Source organism: Sylvia atricapilla, chromosome 5, assembly GCF_009819655.1.
Source record: "Sylvia atricapilla isolate bSylAtr1 chromosome 5, bSylAtr1.pri, whole genome shotgun sequence".
In the NCBI taxonomy this organism is placed as follows: Eukaryota; Metazoa; Chordata; class Aves; order Passeriformes; family Sylviidae; genus Sylvia; species Sylvia atricapilla.
This window is the reverse complement of record NC_089144.1, coordinates 64,800,407-64,817,624: the sequence shown is the minus strand read 5'-3', so window position 1 is coordinate 64,817,624 and position 17,218 is coordinate 64,800,407. Positions and strand designations below refer to the sequence as shown.

Here is a 17,218-nt window from a genome sequence, read left to right as displayed (position 1 = left end):
CTATGGCAACTGGCAACAAAAGGTTACTTTTCTTTTGACTGATTCTGTGTCCCTGAGCCAGCACAGATGAAGCAAATTAGGCCAGTGGAATGATAAAAAAATAAGCATCTAAGAGAATTCAGTATTCTCCCTGGTGAAAACATGACCTCTGTTTACATAGTTTGAGTGACTAAGTGGGTGGTCTTGTTGCCTTATAAGTCAGATGTTAAGTATCTTGTCCTTCAAGGCCTGGAGCTCAATAGTCATATTATTACAGTTCTACTTTAACCTGAACATGTATGGGATCATTTAAAGAGGAGGAATGGAAATTAGATTCCAGGGCAATTTTTACTGCCTAAAAATGTTTCTGTAGTTTAATTTTGTTGCCCATCACTTTTTATGTGTCTTAGTGATTTATATTGTTTTCTATAACCTTGATATCTCAGTGCTTTTTAAGTAGAATAAATAGCAGTGATATCTCACTTAACTTCTGACTCTTGACTTCTTAGGATAAAAGTCTTATTGAAGGATGAGTTTTCTCCTTTCTTTCATTAGTCTTCTTGTCATGGGCTGCAAACATGATAGGAAGAAAATAATTGTGTACTTTCTTCTGATGTGAAGGAGTGCCTTCCAAAAGGACAGCTATGTAGCATTTTTAAAAAATAATTAAGTTCGCATATCCCTTTAAAATCCTCACAAAAATCATGCTGAGCTTGAATCCCACAACTGGAAATATTGGGGTTTTTTTTTTTTTTTTTTCAATTGTAAAAAAATCTCATACAGAGCTTTGTGATTTGTATTGTTCAAAAGGTGCGTAAATTTCTCATATTCTCAAATAATTTAATCTTTACCACAAATTTGAGCTTTGGAGATTGCAACCTAGGAATTTAAGTGAATCTAAAAATCAATGGGCACTAGAGCTTTCAGGTGCCACTGTGACCTAAAGCATGGAGGAAGCCAGCAGCTGCATCCTGTACCGGTTGGAGCCATTGTCATCAGCTTTACATCTTGTGAGTTACAGTAATCCATTCTAGAGATGACATCTACATAGCTGGGCATGCACATTTATTAACTATGAGCTGGAGGTGAGGGAAGGTTAATGTTCATCATGCCCCTTCAGATTAGTTAATAGTAGTATGGCGAGTGGCAGAGTGGGGTGCAGTTAGTCTTACTTGGGTGCTAGAGGCAAGGGTTGGAATATTAAGAAAGCCAGAGTGGGAGGGAGAGCAGCTGAGAGAGGGAACAGAAAATAACTGAGTGGACGCATTAGTTCAGTTCCTGATCAGTTCTTGATTTTACGTAATTGTTTAAGGACAGCATGCCAGTTTTTATCACGAGGTGCTAAACCTTTCTTATGAGTACTGTAATCCTGGTGATTTCTAGCTACTTAAGCTTGATGGGAAAGCAGTCACAGGTGAGGATTTGTAACACTTGTTCTTTCTCCACTGAAAGCTTCCAAGTGTGGTACATTCCCCTTTCAATTTTCTTTATATTGAGTTTAAACTCTTTTATTTTTGCTTAAGTCAGATCCTCTTTTAGTTTTTTTTTAACAACTTAGGATTGCATCAGTGGTGGCTGTTTCCAATATAATATTGACAGCCAAGGGCCATATCATCTTCTGCTCTCTTTCATGGTTTTGCAAAGATCTTGAAGAAGCAAAATTCTTCCTTTTAATAGGTATAGTCTTTAGAAGAACACCGTTTATCCAATGTGCCCTTAATACCACTTGAAAAAATGATAGTGTTAATATTGGGCTGCTTACCATTGCTATTTTGAGATTATTTTGCCTGAATTCTTGGACAGTGCATGCTGTTTATTGCTGCAGTTACTCTAAACCCCTAAAAGTAGCATACTGATAAAACAAATTAAGGAGAACTAATTTAGTTTCAGCTATAATTCTAAATTTCTACAGTGACAGAATCTGTGTGTGAAAGGGAGCATAAATCAGCTAGCTTTCTGGAATAGGTTTTCCACACAAACATGTAAATATCTTGAAATCAAATCAAGTTCTTTCTTGCCATAAGTTGCTGTTGCTTAAGGAAATTATTGTTAGCCATTAACAAAGAAAAATTTGCAGGATACTTAAAATTTAGGAAAATTTAGGAAACTATCATTAGAAGCCATGAGGTAATTAATGTATTCCTACAGGTACACAGCCCACAATCTCTTGTGGAGCATGGTTTTATCTTTATTTTATAACAGATGTGAATTGATCTCTTAGGTTGTTGTTACTTAATTCAAACTTAATGGAATAGAGGGGATGGGGAGGTCATTAAGAACAGCCAGCATGACTTCACCAAGGGGAGGACTTGCCTGACCAACCTAGGGGCTTTCTATGATGGAGTGACTCCATCAGTGTGCAAGGGAAGGGCTATGGATGTCATCTGTCTGGACTTCTGTAAAGCTTTTGACACGTTTGTCCACAACATTCTTCTCTCTAAATTGTACAGGGATGGATTTGATGGATAGACTGTTAGGTGAATTAGGAATTGGTCGGACAGTCAGATCCAGAGGGTAGCGATCAATGGCTCAGAGTCCCAGTGGACATCAGTGACCAGTGGTGTCCCTCAGGAGTCCCTGTTAGGACCAATGTTATCTAATATCTTCGCTAACAACACAGACAAAAGGATCAAGTGCACCCTCAGTAGGTTTGCAGCTAACACCAAGCTGAGTAGTGGGGTTCTCACACTTGAAGGATGGGATGCCTTCCATAGGGATCTGGACAGGCTTGAGAGGTGTATCTGTGAGAACCTCGAGAAGTTCAACAAGGCCAAGTGCAAGGTGCTGCACCTGGGTTGGGGCAAGCCCTGGTATCGACCAGCTGGGGATGCACAGTCAAGAGCCGTCCTGCCAAGAAGGACTTGGGAGTGTAAGTGGACAAGAGGCTGTACCTGACCCAGGAATGTGCACTCACAGCCCAGAAAGCCAATTGTATCCTGGGCTGCATCCAAAGCAGTGTGGGTGGCAGGGTGAGGGAGGGGATTCAGCCCCTCTGCTCTGCTCTGCTGAGACCCCACCTGCAGTGCTGCATCCAGCTCTGGGGTCTCCAGCATAGGAAAGACATGGACCTGCTGGAGCAAGTCCAGAGGAGGCCACCAAAATGATTAAAGGCCTTTCCTGTAAGGAAAGGCAAAGAGAATTGTATTTTTCAGCTTGGAGAACAGAAGGCTTCACGGAGGCCTCAGTGAGGCTTTCCAGCACCTAGAAAATGCTTACAAGAGAGCTGAACAGGGATCATTAACACAAGCATGTAGTGATAGGACAAGAAGGAATGGCTTTTAACTGAAATAGAGTACATTTAGATTAGATACAAGGAAGAAATTTGTTACTGTGAGGGTAGTGAGGGGTTGCCCAGAGAAGTTCCGTCCCTGGAAGTGTTTGAAGCCAGGCTCAACATGGTCTTGAGAAACCTGGTCTAGTGGAAGGTGTTCATGGCTGTGGCAGGCAGGTTGGAATTAGATATGTTTAAGATCCTTTCCAATCTAAGCCATTCTGTGATTCTCCCTGAAAAGAATAAGTCTAAATATCAAAAGTCATATAAAAAAGAATAATTGCAAATATAACCTAAGAAGTAGAGCAAAAAGGTAATAAAAAAAATCCCTCCTTGAAGGTTGTATTAATAGTTGTATTTTACCTCCTCTAGGCTTTCTTCCAAATTCCTTTCAGATATTTCTGGCATCTCCTTTCCCCCTGTTGTCTGCTCACATTGCAGTTACTAATGTTCCTGGTTCTGAGGTGAAGGTAGAGTTACTTCCAAGTCAGTTACTGTTATTTTGTAATCATCCCATAGTGAAGCTGCCAGGTGATGTTCTGTTGACTCCTTTTGCATCTGTGTTCTCATACATTGCTGAACATATGTTTTCTGTGCTGTGGGTAGCCAATCTTGTCTTGAGAGAATGAGACTTAAACTACTGATCTTGGAATAATATATAATAATAGCAAATATTTTTTTTTTCATTATAAAAACTAATACTCTTATGTTGCATTCACAGTTCCTATGCCCTGCAAAGGCCAACAAACAAAAACTCAGCCTGGCACACTTGGAGTGTGATCCTGGCAACAGATTCAAGCTTTTAGAATCCCACATAGTGCTTTCAGAAGCTGTTGGCTTGCATTAAGAAAGAAACTAAGAACTAAAACAGTATTAAATTGTTCTTTTAAACCACAAAATGTGCACAAAAGTGGGACTGCAGCAAAGTCTGTTATGAAAAATAGTCCTTTTAGGATAAATGGAATCTTAGAATTAAATTTTTGATTCATGCATAGACAGGGTTGTATTGCTCAACCATTCACTGAAGTTGAGGATTTTTTTCATCACTTCCAATTTTTGACGGGAAAAGTTTTGTAATTACTTTGCTTCTGCATATCTCTGCATATGTCAGATCTGAATGTGGTTTAACTGAACAGAGAACTCATTTTGCAGCCTGTATTGAAAGGAGCAATATTGTACAAAAGCAGAACAGAGATGGGTTAGTAAGAACAATGACATTTTCCAAACCAGTTTCGCTTATTTGTGAAATAATGTTTTTCAGGTGTGAAATAGTTGTCACCAGTGAAAATGTTCAGTTACAAGCAGACATAGAACAGTTACTGGGTTTTCCTTTTCTTAGGATTGCATATTCACCTACATGATTTTAACTGCCTTGAGAACAGTAGCTATTTTTTGGTGCATTTTCACTGATGTTTTGAACCAGCTGTTTCATATATGGGACTTTCAAAGTGCACAAGTGAAAATATCACGTTTAAACTCTAAAAGCTACTAACCTTATATTCTTCTTTTATTCTGATTTTTTTTTAAGTATAGTGGAACCTACACCCCAGGGGTAATTGATTTGCTTATCTTTAATTTACTGTGCATAGTATGACTGAAATTAAATGTGTGTGTATTGCAAGTAACTGAACATAGCTGAACTGCCATTTAAGTTTTGTGGGAATGGGAAAATTTCAGCGAATATCCTCTGTAAATTTCATTCAAGAGAATTCTGAACATTTGAGCTGTTCAAATGGGTGTAAGTGTAAATTTCACTGCTGGACCATGGTTCTTTTTGAACATTTTTCCCATTCCCTTTCATTTTCCCCTCCACCAGTGAAAGTTTGTTTTTGAGGCTTCATTTAGCTACTGTGTTCAGATGAGCAGAGTGTTGTTTCTCAGGGACTAGGAGAGCAACGTTTCCTCTGGTCATATTTTCTGCTGTAGGATGGACCTTCTAAGGCCTGCTCCACTCCTATCAGCTTCTGTTATGTGTGTTTAACATGTGTTCTAAGCCTGTTGATGTGTGAAGGGCTGCTACAGAATATGCATTATGTGCTAGATGGGATTTGTTAATGCTGGATGCATGACCAGCAGTGCCTTGCACTCTTATGAGAGGACACAAATGCCAGATTGTCCATGACACTATTTCATCATCCTTTCACTGCCTGAGACAGCAATATGGAACCCACCAAGAGTCTGAGCTGCCATTTCTAGTGAGTTTGATGTTTTGTTTTAATAATTAGTAAAGACATCTTCAACAATATCTTCATTTTTACTGTAGTTGCTTATTATACTTTAACAAATATTTCAGTAGGTGCCTGTCAGTGTCAGCACATAAAAGTATACAGAACACTTTTAAGATTGATGACAGCTATGATGCTAATGCCTGGAAAAACAGCACTGATCGTGACAAAAACTGTGACAAAGGACTATCAGTGTGTTTCCTAAGTGGAAAGAGATATATCCGGTCCAGCTACTTCAGTGCTTGAGTACAAGGCCAGTACTAGACCTGGAGCAGGCTCCAGTTTGTTGCCGTGCAGCATTGTCATCATGTACATTATGATCCCAAGATTGCTTAGTGCTGATTTAAAAAAAAAAATAAAAATATAGCCACTGTCTTGAAAAAGCAGATCAGGAAAAGAGTAGCATTAATAGATCAGTGACAATGAAATTCAGTAGCAGCAGAGAATAATAAAAGAACAAACTAATGTCCCTTAAGTGTCCCTTGAAAATCACTTCATTGTCTCTGATGAGGCAGTTGCATCACTTCCTGCTCCAGTGATTGTCATACCATATTCATGACCCCATTCTTTCTGAAAACTAATCTGACCTTGTTCCTATGTTTCCCTGTCTTTCTCAAAGAATGCATTTGGCACCAAGAGAGAAGAAACTGCTGATATTGAATGTTTACTATACTTACTATATTGACAGGGCTATATTTGCATAGGGTTTTAAGCAACTTATTTTAAAGAATATCAGATAGCTAGTATCATATAATATCTTACAAAGCAGCACACTTCTCCACCCTCTATATATCCATGCACACCATCAAAACTCAGATTTCATCTTTTGCCTGTTTTTAGGTGTTAAATAATGTGGGCTAACCCTCCAGCTTTTGCCAAGAAATAAATAAAAATTTGATGTCAGACCAGATGCCAGGTTTGCAATGTCTGCACGCACTGGTTGACTAGTGAAACAAAAATTCCTTGGTTTAGATTTTTGACAGTATTGCTTGCAAGTCACAATTTTCACAGTGAAATTAATGCTTAAACATGTTCAAAAGGAAAAAGAAAAAAAAAAAAAGGAAAACCTACTCAAAAAAGGAACATTGGTGTCTTTACCCATAGTACTGTTATTATTCAATATGTTATTTTCAATATAAATGCCACAATCTGTCCTGCTTGTGTTTTTGGAGTCTTTGATGACCAAAGTTTTGAATTGTGAAGGATGATTGTGGTTGAGGTTTCTCACAAAAGCAGCTGTAGGGTCCATGTGGAACCCTTCTAAACTTTGATATTAAAACCTATCAATTAATGCTGGGGAACATGTAGAGTGAAGAGTGTGCATTTAAATTAAGGTACTCTCACTTTCTAACTCAGTGGATGAAATATCCATACTATTGTGTCAGTTACACTACTATAGCTTCCTATGCAATATTTATTGTAGATCAAAAAACTTTTCTGTTCTTTAATAAATAGCCTAATTCCCATATATATCTTAGACTGAAGACTATTTAGCTTCTTAACAACTTGATGCTCTGTTAGAAGTATCTTACAAAATGTTGTGGTCTTGTGAGAGTGCTTTCATACCACCTTTGTATTTTGGACTTCTATTCTAGTAGTTCTTTAAAGATACAATTCACTGTCATCATTTATCTAGGAATAGGTTAAATAACACAGCTTGCTAAGGGAAAAAGGGAAGAAATAGTTGCTGTACTTAATAGAAGTAGGTGGGCAGCCTTGCACTGCCAATCTGATCAGAATGGCCTGGGTTTTGTCACTGTCCACAGTGTTACAAAGTTTACTTACTATGCGGAGAAAGAGTAAGAAACCTGGAAATATCTCCCTAAATTGCTTTTAAAAAATAAAATCCATCTTCAGGGGCTGGTGGGGAAGAGGGATTGGTGGTTTGAGCTCTCTTTTGTGGTTTAGGATGTCAGAAGAATTACAGCCTTGTGTTACAGACTATTGCTGTGCTAACTCTGCACTTTTGTGGCCTTATAAACACAGTAAGTAATTCTGCTTTTTGTAAAGATTCCATCTACCCCCATTCTGTGGAACACGGTTTGCCAGCTGGTTGGTCTGAGCAAGAATGAGAGTGCTCATTAGACTAGGAAAAGTACAGGAAACAAGGGAAGGCTTTTTGGAAGATTGCCTGCAAAAGAAATTAATAGCTCTGTTCAGTGAGGACAATTGTCACTCTTGGTGAAGCAAGAGGCTCTAGAGACTTAAAACTCTGCAGTTTACAAATTGAGTCATATGAAGTGAATTCAATGGAATTCCTAATCCTGACAGAGCAAGAAATTTCAGTAACTCTACTGGCTCTAGTAAGATTTCCCTCTTAAATCTCTTGCCATATCTCAGTTTGAATCTTACGTGCTCTGGGCCGTAGAATTCTTTCATGTGCCTTTCATTCCTAAGGACGGAAGAAATATTAGAAGTATAATGTAACATGCATGGCTAACAAAATGATAGCAGCACTGGGTTTTTCAATACACTAGAAATTGTCGAGATTCCTGGAATTATAAATCAAAACTTACTTCAAATGTGACACGTCATAGAAGGAGCCTTAAGGAGTTTATCTGTTGCTGCTTTTTATTTTGAAAAGGTGGTATGCTTACAATGTCATAAAAAACTCCCCAGAGAATTATCGAAAAATTGCTGCAGGGAAATGATAATGCGATTCATAGAAGTTTTAAGGCTCATGGAAGGTAGAGGCCAATGAAAAATTATTTTCAACGGGGATTTAAAAATAAATAAGTCAGGGAATGAAGATAGGGATGAGGAAGACCTCTAAACCACTCTGAAATTGGTAGAATCTTCCCCAAGGCATGACCTGCAAAGGGCTCTAAATGAACTGTATTTGGGCTAGTAAATGAAGGAATAGGGGTGCATTCATGTCTATTGAGAAAGTTAAAAATATAAAGAGATACCCTGTGAGTAGTTCATTACAATACCACTTACTAAATTTTCCTTTCAGCACCAAAGAGTGGTCTCCAGAACCGTTTACTCTTTCACCTGGCACATAAGGTATGATGTCTTTTCTTCACTCCTGCTTTGTTTGTTTTCTTTTCAATCTGGTAATGTGTCATTTAAGCTGGCAACCTGGCAGGATAATTAAAATTCCTGTGGTTGCAGAAGAAAAAACATTTTTCATAACCACCCTACTGTATTAAAATGTGGAGGAGAAAGCAAGTATGAAAACATGATCTCAGAATAGATGCTCTCAACATGTTTCTAAGGAAATGTAATAAAGTGTATTACCAATACCCTTCATGTAAGTCATACAATAGGAATGTAATGGTATTTTTGATCACGAGGAGCATGAAACCTTAATAGAATCAAAAATGTAGAAGCCAGTATTTAACTTTTTTTTGAAATGTACCAAGTCTGCCTAACTTGCAGCTCTCTTATATGTAGCAATTTGATCAAAATGTGTATGCTATTACTGATCTTCTTAAGTAGTTCAATGTCCAGGAAATCATATTGTTAATAGCATGAAATTTAATTTAATTTCAACAACAATTAAGTGCTTATTTCACTTACCACACATAGCTAGCTTCCCTTAAATTAGGTTTCGTACCATCCTGTACAGAATATTTGAGACGTATTCTGCTACTAAAGACACTGACTTAAAAGGAAGTATAAATCCTGAATGCTAACTTTGATGTCAGATTCTCTTTACTTAAATATCTGTTAGTTCTAAGAGAGAAATCTTAAAGCATTTTGACAGTGGCATTGGCACTTACAGATGTCTGTGATGAACTAGGAATTATGCAACTTCTCTTTATCTAGTTAGTCACTGAAAAGAAAGGGTTTTACCAAAACTATGAAGCCTATTGCCTTTAGTTCTGTTAAGAAACTTATCTTGCCTTTTAACTTTGTGATTTGGCGCAAAGAGGGAGGAGAAGGATTTGAGGAAAACTAGCAGATAGGTGGAAAAACAAATGTAAAACATTAGAATTTGTGTCTAAGAGAAATTCATAATTACTGTTGAATCAGCAAATCCAGCAAAGGGAAGCAGTGGAATAAGTGATTTGAGCAGACTCAAATTAGGTAAGTAGCCTCAACTTCACTACTGTAATACAAATATAATGGATATGTTTAACTCTGTTCCTTGTTTTTAGCCTTCTCTGTGTGTGTTTTATGTCCTATTCAGAGGTGGTTTTAAAAATTAATAATCTACTTAAAGAAACTGGAAATTGGAGGCTAGTGAAAGTGAACTTGTTAGTGCTGTAAAGAAAACTTACAAAAATTAAGGGGTGTGTGTTTACAAGTCTTGAGTTTTTCTGCTATTCATGAGACAATAGATTTGGATTTACAAACAGAATTTTTGCTGGCTTGAATAATTACAATGAAATTTTGTGTTGCGTATTTCTGTTTGTGAAATAATTCAGCTCTTTCCCTCTTATCCATCAAAGAACATGACATGTAATTATAGCTAAATTAGACCTTAAAGGAAAATGTGTGCTTAGTTTTAACATTTATCCAGTTTGAAGTCATCTGCCTCTTTAATGTTTGTCTTTCTCCACTGGTAAAATTAACTTTAAAGTAACTGGTTTTCCAGATATTTAATGCTGTTTACCAACAAGGACAAAACTAACCTGGTTAATTAAAAAGCTTTTCTTGCTGAACACTTCTGAGAATGTGTCCCACTCTTTGTAGTTCAGTGATGAAAAGAAACTGATGAGCTCTCACCAGAACCTGCAAGATGTTACAGAAGATCAGCTTAGCCTGGCATCTATCCACTACATGCGGTCCCACTACCAAGAAGCTATTGATATCTACAAGCGCATTCTGCTGGATAATCGGTAATAGTGCACATCTCTAAACACTATTGGAACATCTATGTCACTGGGAGTATTTAAATTCCAAATAGCTGCTTGGTTTCTGAAAGTAGGCATTTTCCACAACTGCTATGTCCCTTTCCCATCACAGAATGTGCGCCAGTTGCAGCTCCTCAATTTTGCCCATTCAAAGTATTATTAAAAACCCCACGTTTAAAAAGAAGTCTGCTCTGTCTTGTTTTCTTTTTGTGAAATTGTTGGTTAATTCATTCTGATATCTTTTTTTTTATTTTGTAATTTATTTCTTCTGAAATGATATATGGTTATGTACTTCTTTGTCTTTTTATTTTTTCCTCTGTGATGGCCAATCTTGTGACCTTGCTTGAATTATTGATTTCTCTTTCACCTCTTAGCCTTTCTAAGAAGGGTTAAATTCTTAGGTTTTATGTTGAGTTCCTTGCATCCCTTAAAGTCTGAAATTCTTTCCTTTTCTGTTTATCCTCTATGGCACTTGTTGATGGGTTTTTCTGTCATGTTCTGCAAATTTAACAAGGAGCAAATAGAATTCTTAAGTGTCTGGAAGTATTTTTAATAAAATAGAAACAACTGTCCCAGAACACTGCTATCTTTTGGCACTATCTCATCTTGGATATTTCAGAGAAATCCATCATAATACATGTATCATATAATGCTTGGGAAAGAGATTTTAACCTTCAAGTTGTGCAGAAACAATCACTCAAAGCTAAATGAGTAACCTTCATTACAATTATCCTTTTACTTAGAGTTTTCACAAATGCTTGTCTTTTCTCTGTCTAGTTCTTCTGGCTTGACTGCTTGTAATTGGTGCCTTGAGAGGCTGATCTAGAACAGAGACTAGACAGAGTTAAAGAATAAAATAGGTATTTATTAAAAGGCCTTAAAGTATACACCTTGGGCAGTACAAGAGCCTGGCCAGGGCTACACTCAAGATGGACCCCAAATGGATGACCAGTCACAAGGTTTCACACTTTTATAAGTTTTGGTCCATTTGCATATTGGAGTTAATTCTCCAATTATAGGTTCAGGTTATGAAGTTCCATTCTCCTTGTTGCTCTCTTCAGTTCTCTGTTGTTTATACCTTTTGGGCCTGAAGCTTGTAACAGTTGTCCTTGGTTTCAAGCTGGAAAGGGATTGTTTTTGTCTACCTACCCTGTGAAGAGAACTTACTGACACTTGATACAAAGCTCAGAGCTACACACCTAGGCAAGCACAGAATCTGAAAAATATGAAAGTTAAAACAGAAGGCATCATAATGACAAGGATTTTTTTAAATAATTGTGCTCGGTACAAACTTTTATATGCATATTAAATGTCTTTTAGTGTATTGCTTAGAAAATCATGTTCTGCCAGGTGCTCATGTCCTGCAAGTTTTTTTGGCATGAAGTTGCCACCATTTCCCAGATTGGCAAACCAAAAGTTCTGTTGGTAATTCTTAAAAGCTGTAGTAGTTGCTGTGGAAAAAAATATTGTGAATCTGTCCTAGCTAACAAACTAGAGAAGCCCTAAGCATTTCTCAGAAACTCCAGTTTTGATGCGTTTGTAAAATATATATAGATGTGAGAGTTTTCTTTTTATTTACTGATTTTAGTGCACTGTAATGGAAAATGTTAAGCTATCTGGTGGGATTTAAAGGTTCTCTTCAATCCTCTTTCCCACAGGGAATACCTGGCTCTGAATGTCTATGTAGCCCTGTGCTATTACAAACTGGACTACTATGATGTATCACAGGAAGTGTTAGCCATTTATCTTCAGCAAGTTCCTGACAGCACCATTGCTCTTAACCTGAAGGCTTGTAACCATTTCCGACTTTACAATGGAAAAGCTGCAGAGGTATCTATTGGACCTCAACTCACCTTTATTCTAATTTAAGATTCCACACGTGTTTCTTTTCCTTTGTCTTAATCAGTAGTTTTGATAATGGCGTTTACCTTGATACTGTGTCCTTTTAGGAATGTCACCTTTTTCAGTTTCCCTGGCATTAACCCATCTGTCCACATATGTGCACAGTGGTCTTACCATTTTCCCAGTATCCTTTTGATCAGTTGCTAAAATAATTAGATAGAAGTGGAAAGGCAAAATCTTCTAGTCATCCTACACCAATGGAGATGTCTTGCTTGTCAGCTTTGATGCTCATTTGAAGCTCCACTTAGGCTTCTGTGCTTTTTTGGTTTTATGTTAAAATGTTGGAATGTATGTAATTCCAGGCAGAGCTCAAGAACTTGACAGACCGTGCCTCATCATCTTTTGAGTTTGGCAAGGAGCTCATTAAGCACAATCTGGTAAGTAATGTATTTCTGGGATTTAATATGAACTGCACTCACTTGCAGAGCTTTTCATGATGATTCAAAAAATGGGATATTTTGAAAAATTGCTTAATTGAGTCTCTGCTGCCATATAAGTCCCATTCCAGGAATTCTACTAGAATAATGAATGTGCCATCAAGAGTATTTACTTTTTTTCCTGGAATTTTTCCCTGACAGTTTGAGACTGTGTCAAGAAAATAATAATACTGTTGCTTTTAGTTGTGAAGCCATATTAAAATAATGTACGTTGTGTAACCTTTGAAAGATATTTTGTGGAGCCCACTCCATTGTAGGAACAAGATGACCTTGAACTCGATTTAGTACCAGAACAATTTGACTGGAATAAAGATAGCTCATGAAAATGGCCTTCATCTGAAAAGTACTAAGCAAGGAGTTCAAGGAAAAAAGATGCTTGTAAAATCAAAACACTGTTGTGTTCTGCAGTAAAAGAGTCACTAAGAGTAACTAATGGTTAATTTTCCCTTCAGTGATATTATTTTTCTGAACAACTGGTAATAGTAGCTTGATCCTGTTTAATGATGGGCAGTTACTTCCTTTGTCATTTTTCAAGAGCAGTCATCACAAGCTGACACTTCTTTCCCCAAGAGTTAAAACTGCTTTCAAACTGGACTTTTCTAAGTGTTGTTTATTTTGTATGTTGGTATTTTTGCCAGTGCTTTATTGAATAAGTACATTAGATCTTATTGGAGGAACTGTCATGTGAAACTGGAGTATAATCAACTGTTCTTGATAAATTTAGGATCCTGTGTCATTCTAAATAAATGTGGAGTTGTTAGCCTAATTTTTTCATATGAAAACATCATAAGCAGTTTATAGTTTTGCATTTGTTGCCTTCACTCAGACTATGTTATTTAAAAGAATAACATTGAATTTGATATAATGTATCACTCTTTTAAGCTGCTAAAAGCTGAAATAAATTAATCTTTACAAATGGATTAAATACTTATATTCTTCAGAGTAGAGATTGTCAAATTGTATAATTCTACAGCTATATTAAAGCAGGATTTAAGCTAATGCCAGAGCCACTGACATTCTCCTACTGTTTATGTAGGAATTTAAGGATTCATTTCCTTGATTTAACTTATCGTAGAAAAGATTCTGATACATGATTATCAATATGCTGCTTTTCTTTGCAGGTGGTTTTCCGAGGAGGAGAAGGGGCTTTGCAAGTCTTGCCTCCTCTGGTTGATGTTGTTCCTGAGGCAAGGCTGAATCTTGTGATTTACTATCTCCAGCAAGGTAAATACACCTTCCTCTGGCTCTTTCATAGCTTGAGGGATGACATTAATTCATCTTATCTCAACTTATTCAATGTTTTTTTTCTTTGCAGTAAAATGCAGTTTATTTCACCGTCTGTTCCTCTGTAAAATAGTGAAGTGAAAGTGCCCATGGCTTGCAGAGAAGGGCTCTAATACTGTGCATTCAAAAAAAGCCTACTTCAGCAGAGTATTGGAGGTTCTTGGGTTGCAGGAGATGGCTTTGGGGATGGTAGTGTTTATTTGTTTTTAGTGAGCAGACCTCTGCTCTGCAGGAATATGTAAGAATGGTAGGCATATTTCCTCTAACGGCAAGGAAAACCATTTCTGTGAGTAAAGCACAAACAAAATATGAACTAAAGTGACTGTGAACAAGATATGTCATTAAAATTTACTTTACAATTTCTTAAGAATGCAGGTAGGTAGCCAGAATCAGTTGGTAAGGATTTTCTGCTTGTATCTCTCCCATGTTTGCCAGCTTCTCTGAATTAAATCTGAGCTTTTCAGAACTATTTCTATTCTCCCATTGTGTTCTTTTATTCAACAGTGGCTGTGTGATTCAAGGCAGGTCCAATTAGATCAGGTTGCTTAAAGCCTTGTCCAGTCAAGCATCTAGTTAGAACTTCCTCTGTTCTACCTTGAGTCCACTGCCTTTCTCTCACTCTTTGAAACCTGTTTCCATCTGCTCTGTACCCTCTTATCAGTTAATTGTAAACAGTGATAAGGTCTCCCCTGAGATCCTTTCTCCTCTGAAAGCTAAACAAACACAGTTCTCTCAGTTTCTCCTCAGCCCGCTTCCAGCCTTGGGAGCCCTCAATTTGGCTCACTCCAGTGTTTCAATGTCTGTCTTGATGGTAGGATCCCAAACCTGGACACAGTACTCGTGCAACTTCACAAGTGCCAAATAAAGAATTCCTTCCCTTGCTGTGACGGCTCTCTTTCATGCTAATATGATCCAGTGTGCAGTTGGCCTCTTTTGCTGCAAGGCTGCACTGTCAGAACATTGCCTTTCAGGCAGTCAGCTCCCCACCCGACTTGCTCAGGCATGTTTCAAACCAAGCAAGATGCAAGACTTGCATTTTGCCTCTGCTGAACTTCATCAGATTTCTTTCAGCCCATTTTTTCAGCCTACTGAGCTGCTTCTCAAGATCTGGGAGCTTTCTTCACAATCTTTTATCAGTTGTAGACTTGCTCAGAGTATTCTATGCTATCATCTGGATCATTAATTAAAATAAGTTATTCAGCAGTATCAGTCCCTCGGGCATTCAATTAGTAGTGAGCCACCTGTTGGACTTTGTACGACTGATCACTCTCCTTTGGTAGTCCAGCCAGTTTTCCATCCCCTTATAGTCTTACTTAACCAGTCCTATCTTTCATGTTTATATGAGAGACCATGTCAGAGACATTGCTAAAGTTAAGGTATACAGTGTCAACCATTATCCCCTTATTCATACACCTTGAATTAGTGAGTACATTTTGGCATTGGCAAATCCATGTCTGTTGTCCTCAGCCACCTTTCTCTCCAGTATTATTGTTGCCAGTGTCACTATAGGCAATATTAGTACTATTACCAATTATCTTGCTCAATAATATTGTTGATAATAACACGTTTCAAATAAGTTCTATTTATATGGAAACAAAGTGCATCTCATGCATCAGTTAAAAATCATTCTTGTTTACTCATATGCTATTAACCTTGCAGTAATTTTCATGAGTTAGGTTCTGCTCTTCACTGTGATATAAAAACTATTTGTGTACTGACAAAGAAGGTTAAGGGGAATTTAGACTAAAACCTCTTTTCTAGTTTGGACAAGTTTCCATTTTTAAGTCTTGCTAGGGTAGCAGCATTGGTTAGGAAAGTGAGAAATTCTTACTTCTTATGACTACAGCTGTCTCTCCAAAACCAAAAAGGTCTCTGATAAACATAGGCTTGTGCTAATATATCCTCTGAACTGGAATGACTGAAGCACAAACATGCACTCCATTGTTTCAATCTTCAGGGCAGTGACTTTAACAGTGTTTGAGGTCAGTTGGTATCCTGCTGTAATCTGTTCCCATGAGTCACTTCTGTTGGAGCCTCAAGAGCATAGTTCTGTGTTGCTGGTCTACACTGTGTTGATAAAAATGAGTGTTACTCTCATTTTTTTGGTGGTGGTGGTGATCTGAGCTAGCAAAAAAAAATAAACAAAAACACAAAGTAAAGGTAATGCTGCCTTTACTATGTTCAAAGGGGTCAAGGGAGTAGGTAAGAAAGCAGAGGTGATGGGTGGGAGCCTGGCAGCTACAGTGTATATTGCCTTAAGTGCCTACATGGATTGAATGTTCTAGTGAAAAAAAATTTTGTTTGATAAGGTTTATTTGTGTAGGTAGTTGGTGTAATGCTGTATTAACACAATTTTGCCAGAAACAGAGGATCTTCACCAGGCTGGTTCACAAAGCCAACCATAGTGCCAACATTTTTTTTTTAAATTTGGGTAAAGCTTAGGATCTATTCAGTTTATATAATTATTAAGTGGAAAGGAAGTTGTTTATAGATTTCAAACTTCACATGCCAATTTCTATACTAGTAGTGATTTTTCCTTGTTAATTAGGGTCTGCTGGGCAGATGCTGAAATATTGCTAAGGAAAAGATTAAGTTTCCCTACAGCATCATATTACTCTATTCTCTTTGAAGGCTAAATAAATATGAGAAAACAAAATATGGGAAGATTTATGGATGGATTTATTATTTTGACCTTGTGGTGTTGAGAAGGCATTATGGACAAATGGATTATGAACAAAGGGGCCAAACCACCTCTGCTAAGAAAACTGTAGTAAATAAGAAGCTATTACTCACTCTGTGTTTGTTATATGAGTTCTGGAAAACTATCACCGTTGTAATAGAAATTCACAATGATTTATAGTTACCTTTCTCCTTCTGTCTAAGGGGTTTATTTCTAAGTCTGTAACTATTGGGGAATGTTGTAGAGGATGAGCGACTTGTTCTAATACAGTGTGCTATGGGTTGTCATGCATTCTGATGTCTGGCATTTCAGATGATGTACAGGAGGCTTATAACCTGATTAAGGACCTGGAACCTACAGCTCCACAGGTAATTGGAATATTATGTCATGGCACATAAAGACAGGGGTTATAAACTGATATGAAACCTGCCATATACAAGACCAGTATCCTTAAGGCAGCTTGCCCCATTCCCACTCTCAAAACTCTTGTATTTTCATCCCTTCATCAACAATAAATTTAATGTGCCTGCATAAAGTATTGCATATGGGCATATATGAATACTTAGCCTGTTTATTACTGTACCACCTGGGTTCAACTAAGAATACAGCTCTGTTGTGGGCAGCCTTGATTTTGGAAA

General features: G+C 37.4%; 1 protein-coding gene across 1 annotated transcript in view; it reads left to right on the top strand.

Moving 5' to 3' along the window:
* Positions 1-17,218, top strand: part of IFT56 (intraflagellar transport 56) — a 47,553-nt gene that overhangs the window by 7,692 nt on the left and 22,643 nt on the right. Inside the window, exons 5-10 of the mRNA XM_066319841.1 lie at positions 8,432-8,481; positions 10,117-10,262; positions 11,936-12,107; positions 12,482-12,556; positions 13,738-13,840; positions 16,893-16,948. Coding sequence (XP_066175938.1) covers positions 8,432-8,481; positions 10,117-10,262; positions 11,936-12,107; positions 12,482-12,556; positions 13,738-13,840; positions 16,893-16,948 — 602 coding nt within the window. The remainder of the gene's footprint in view (positions 1-8,431; positions 8,482-10,116; positions 10,263-11,935; positions 12,108-12,481; positions 12,557-13,737; positions 13,841-16,892; positions 16,949-17,218) is intronic.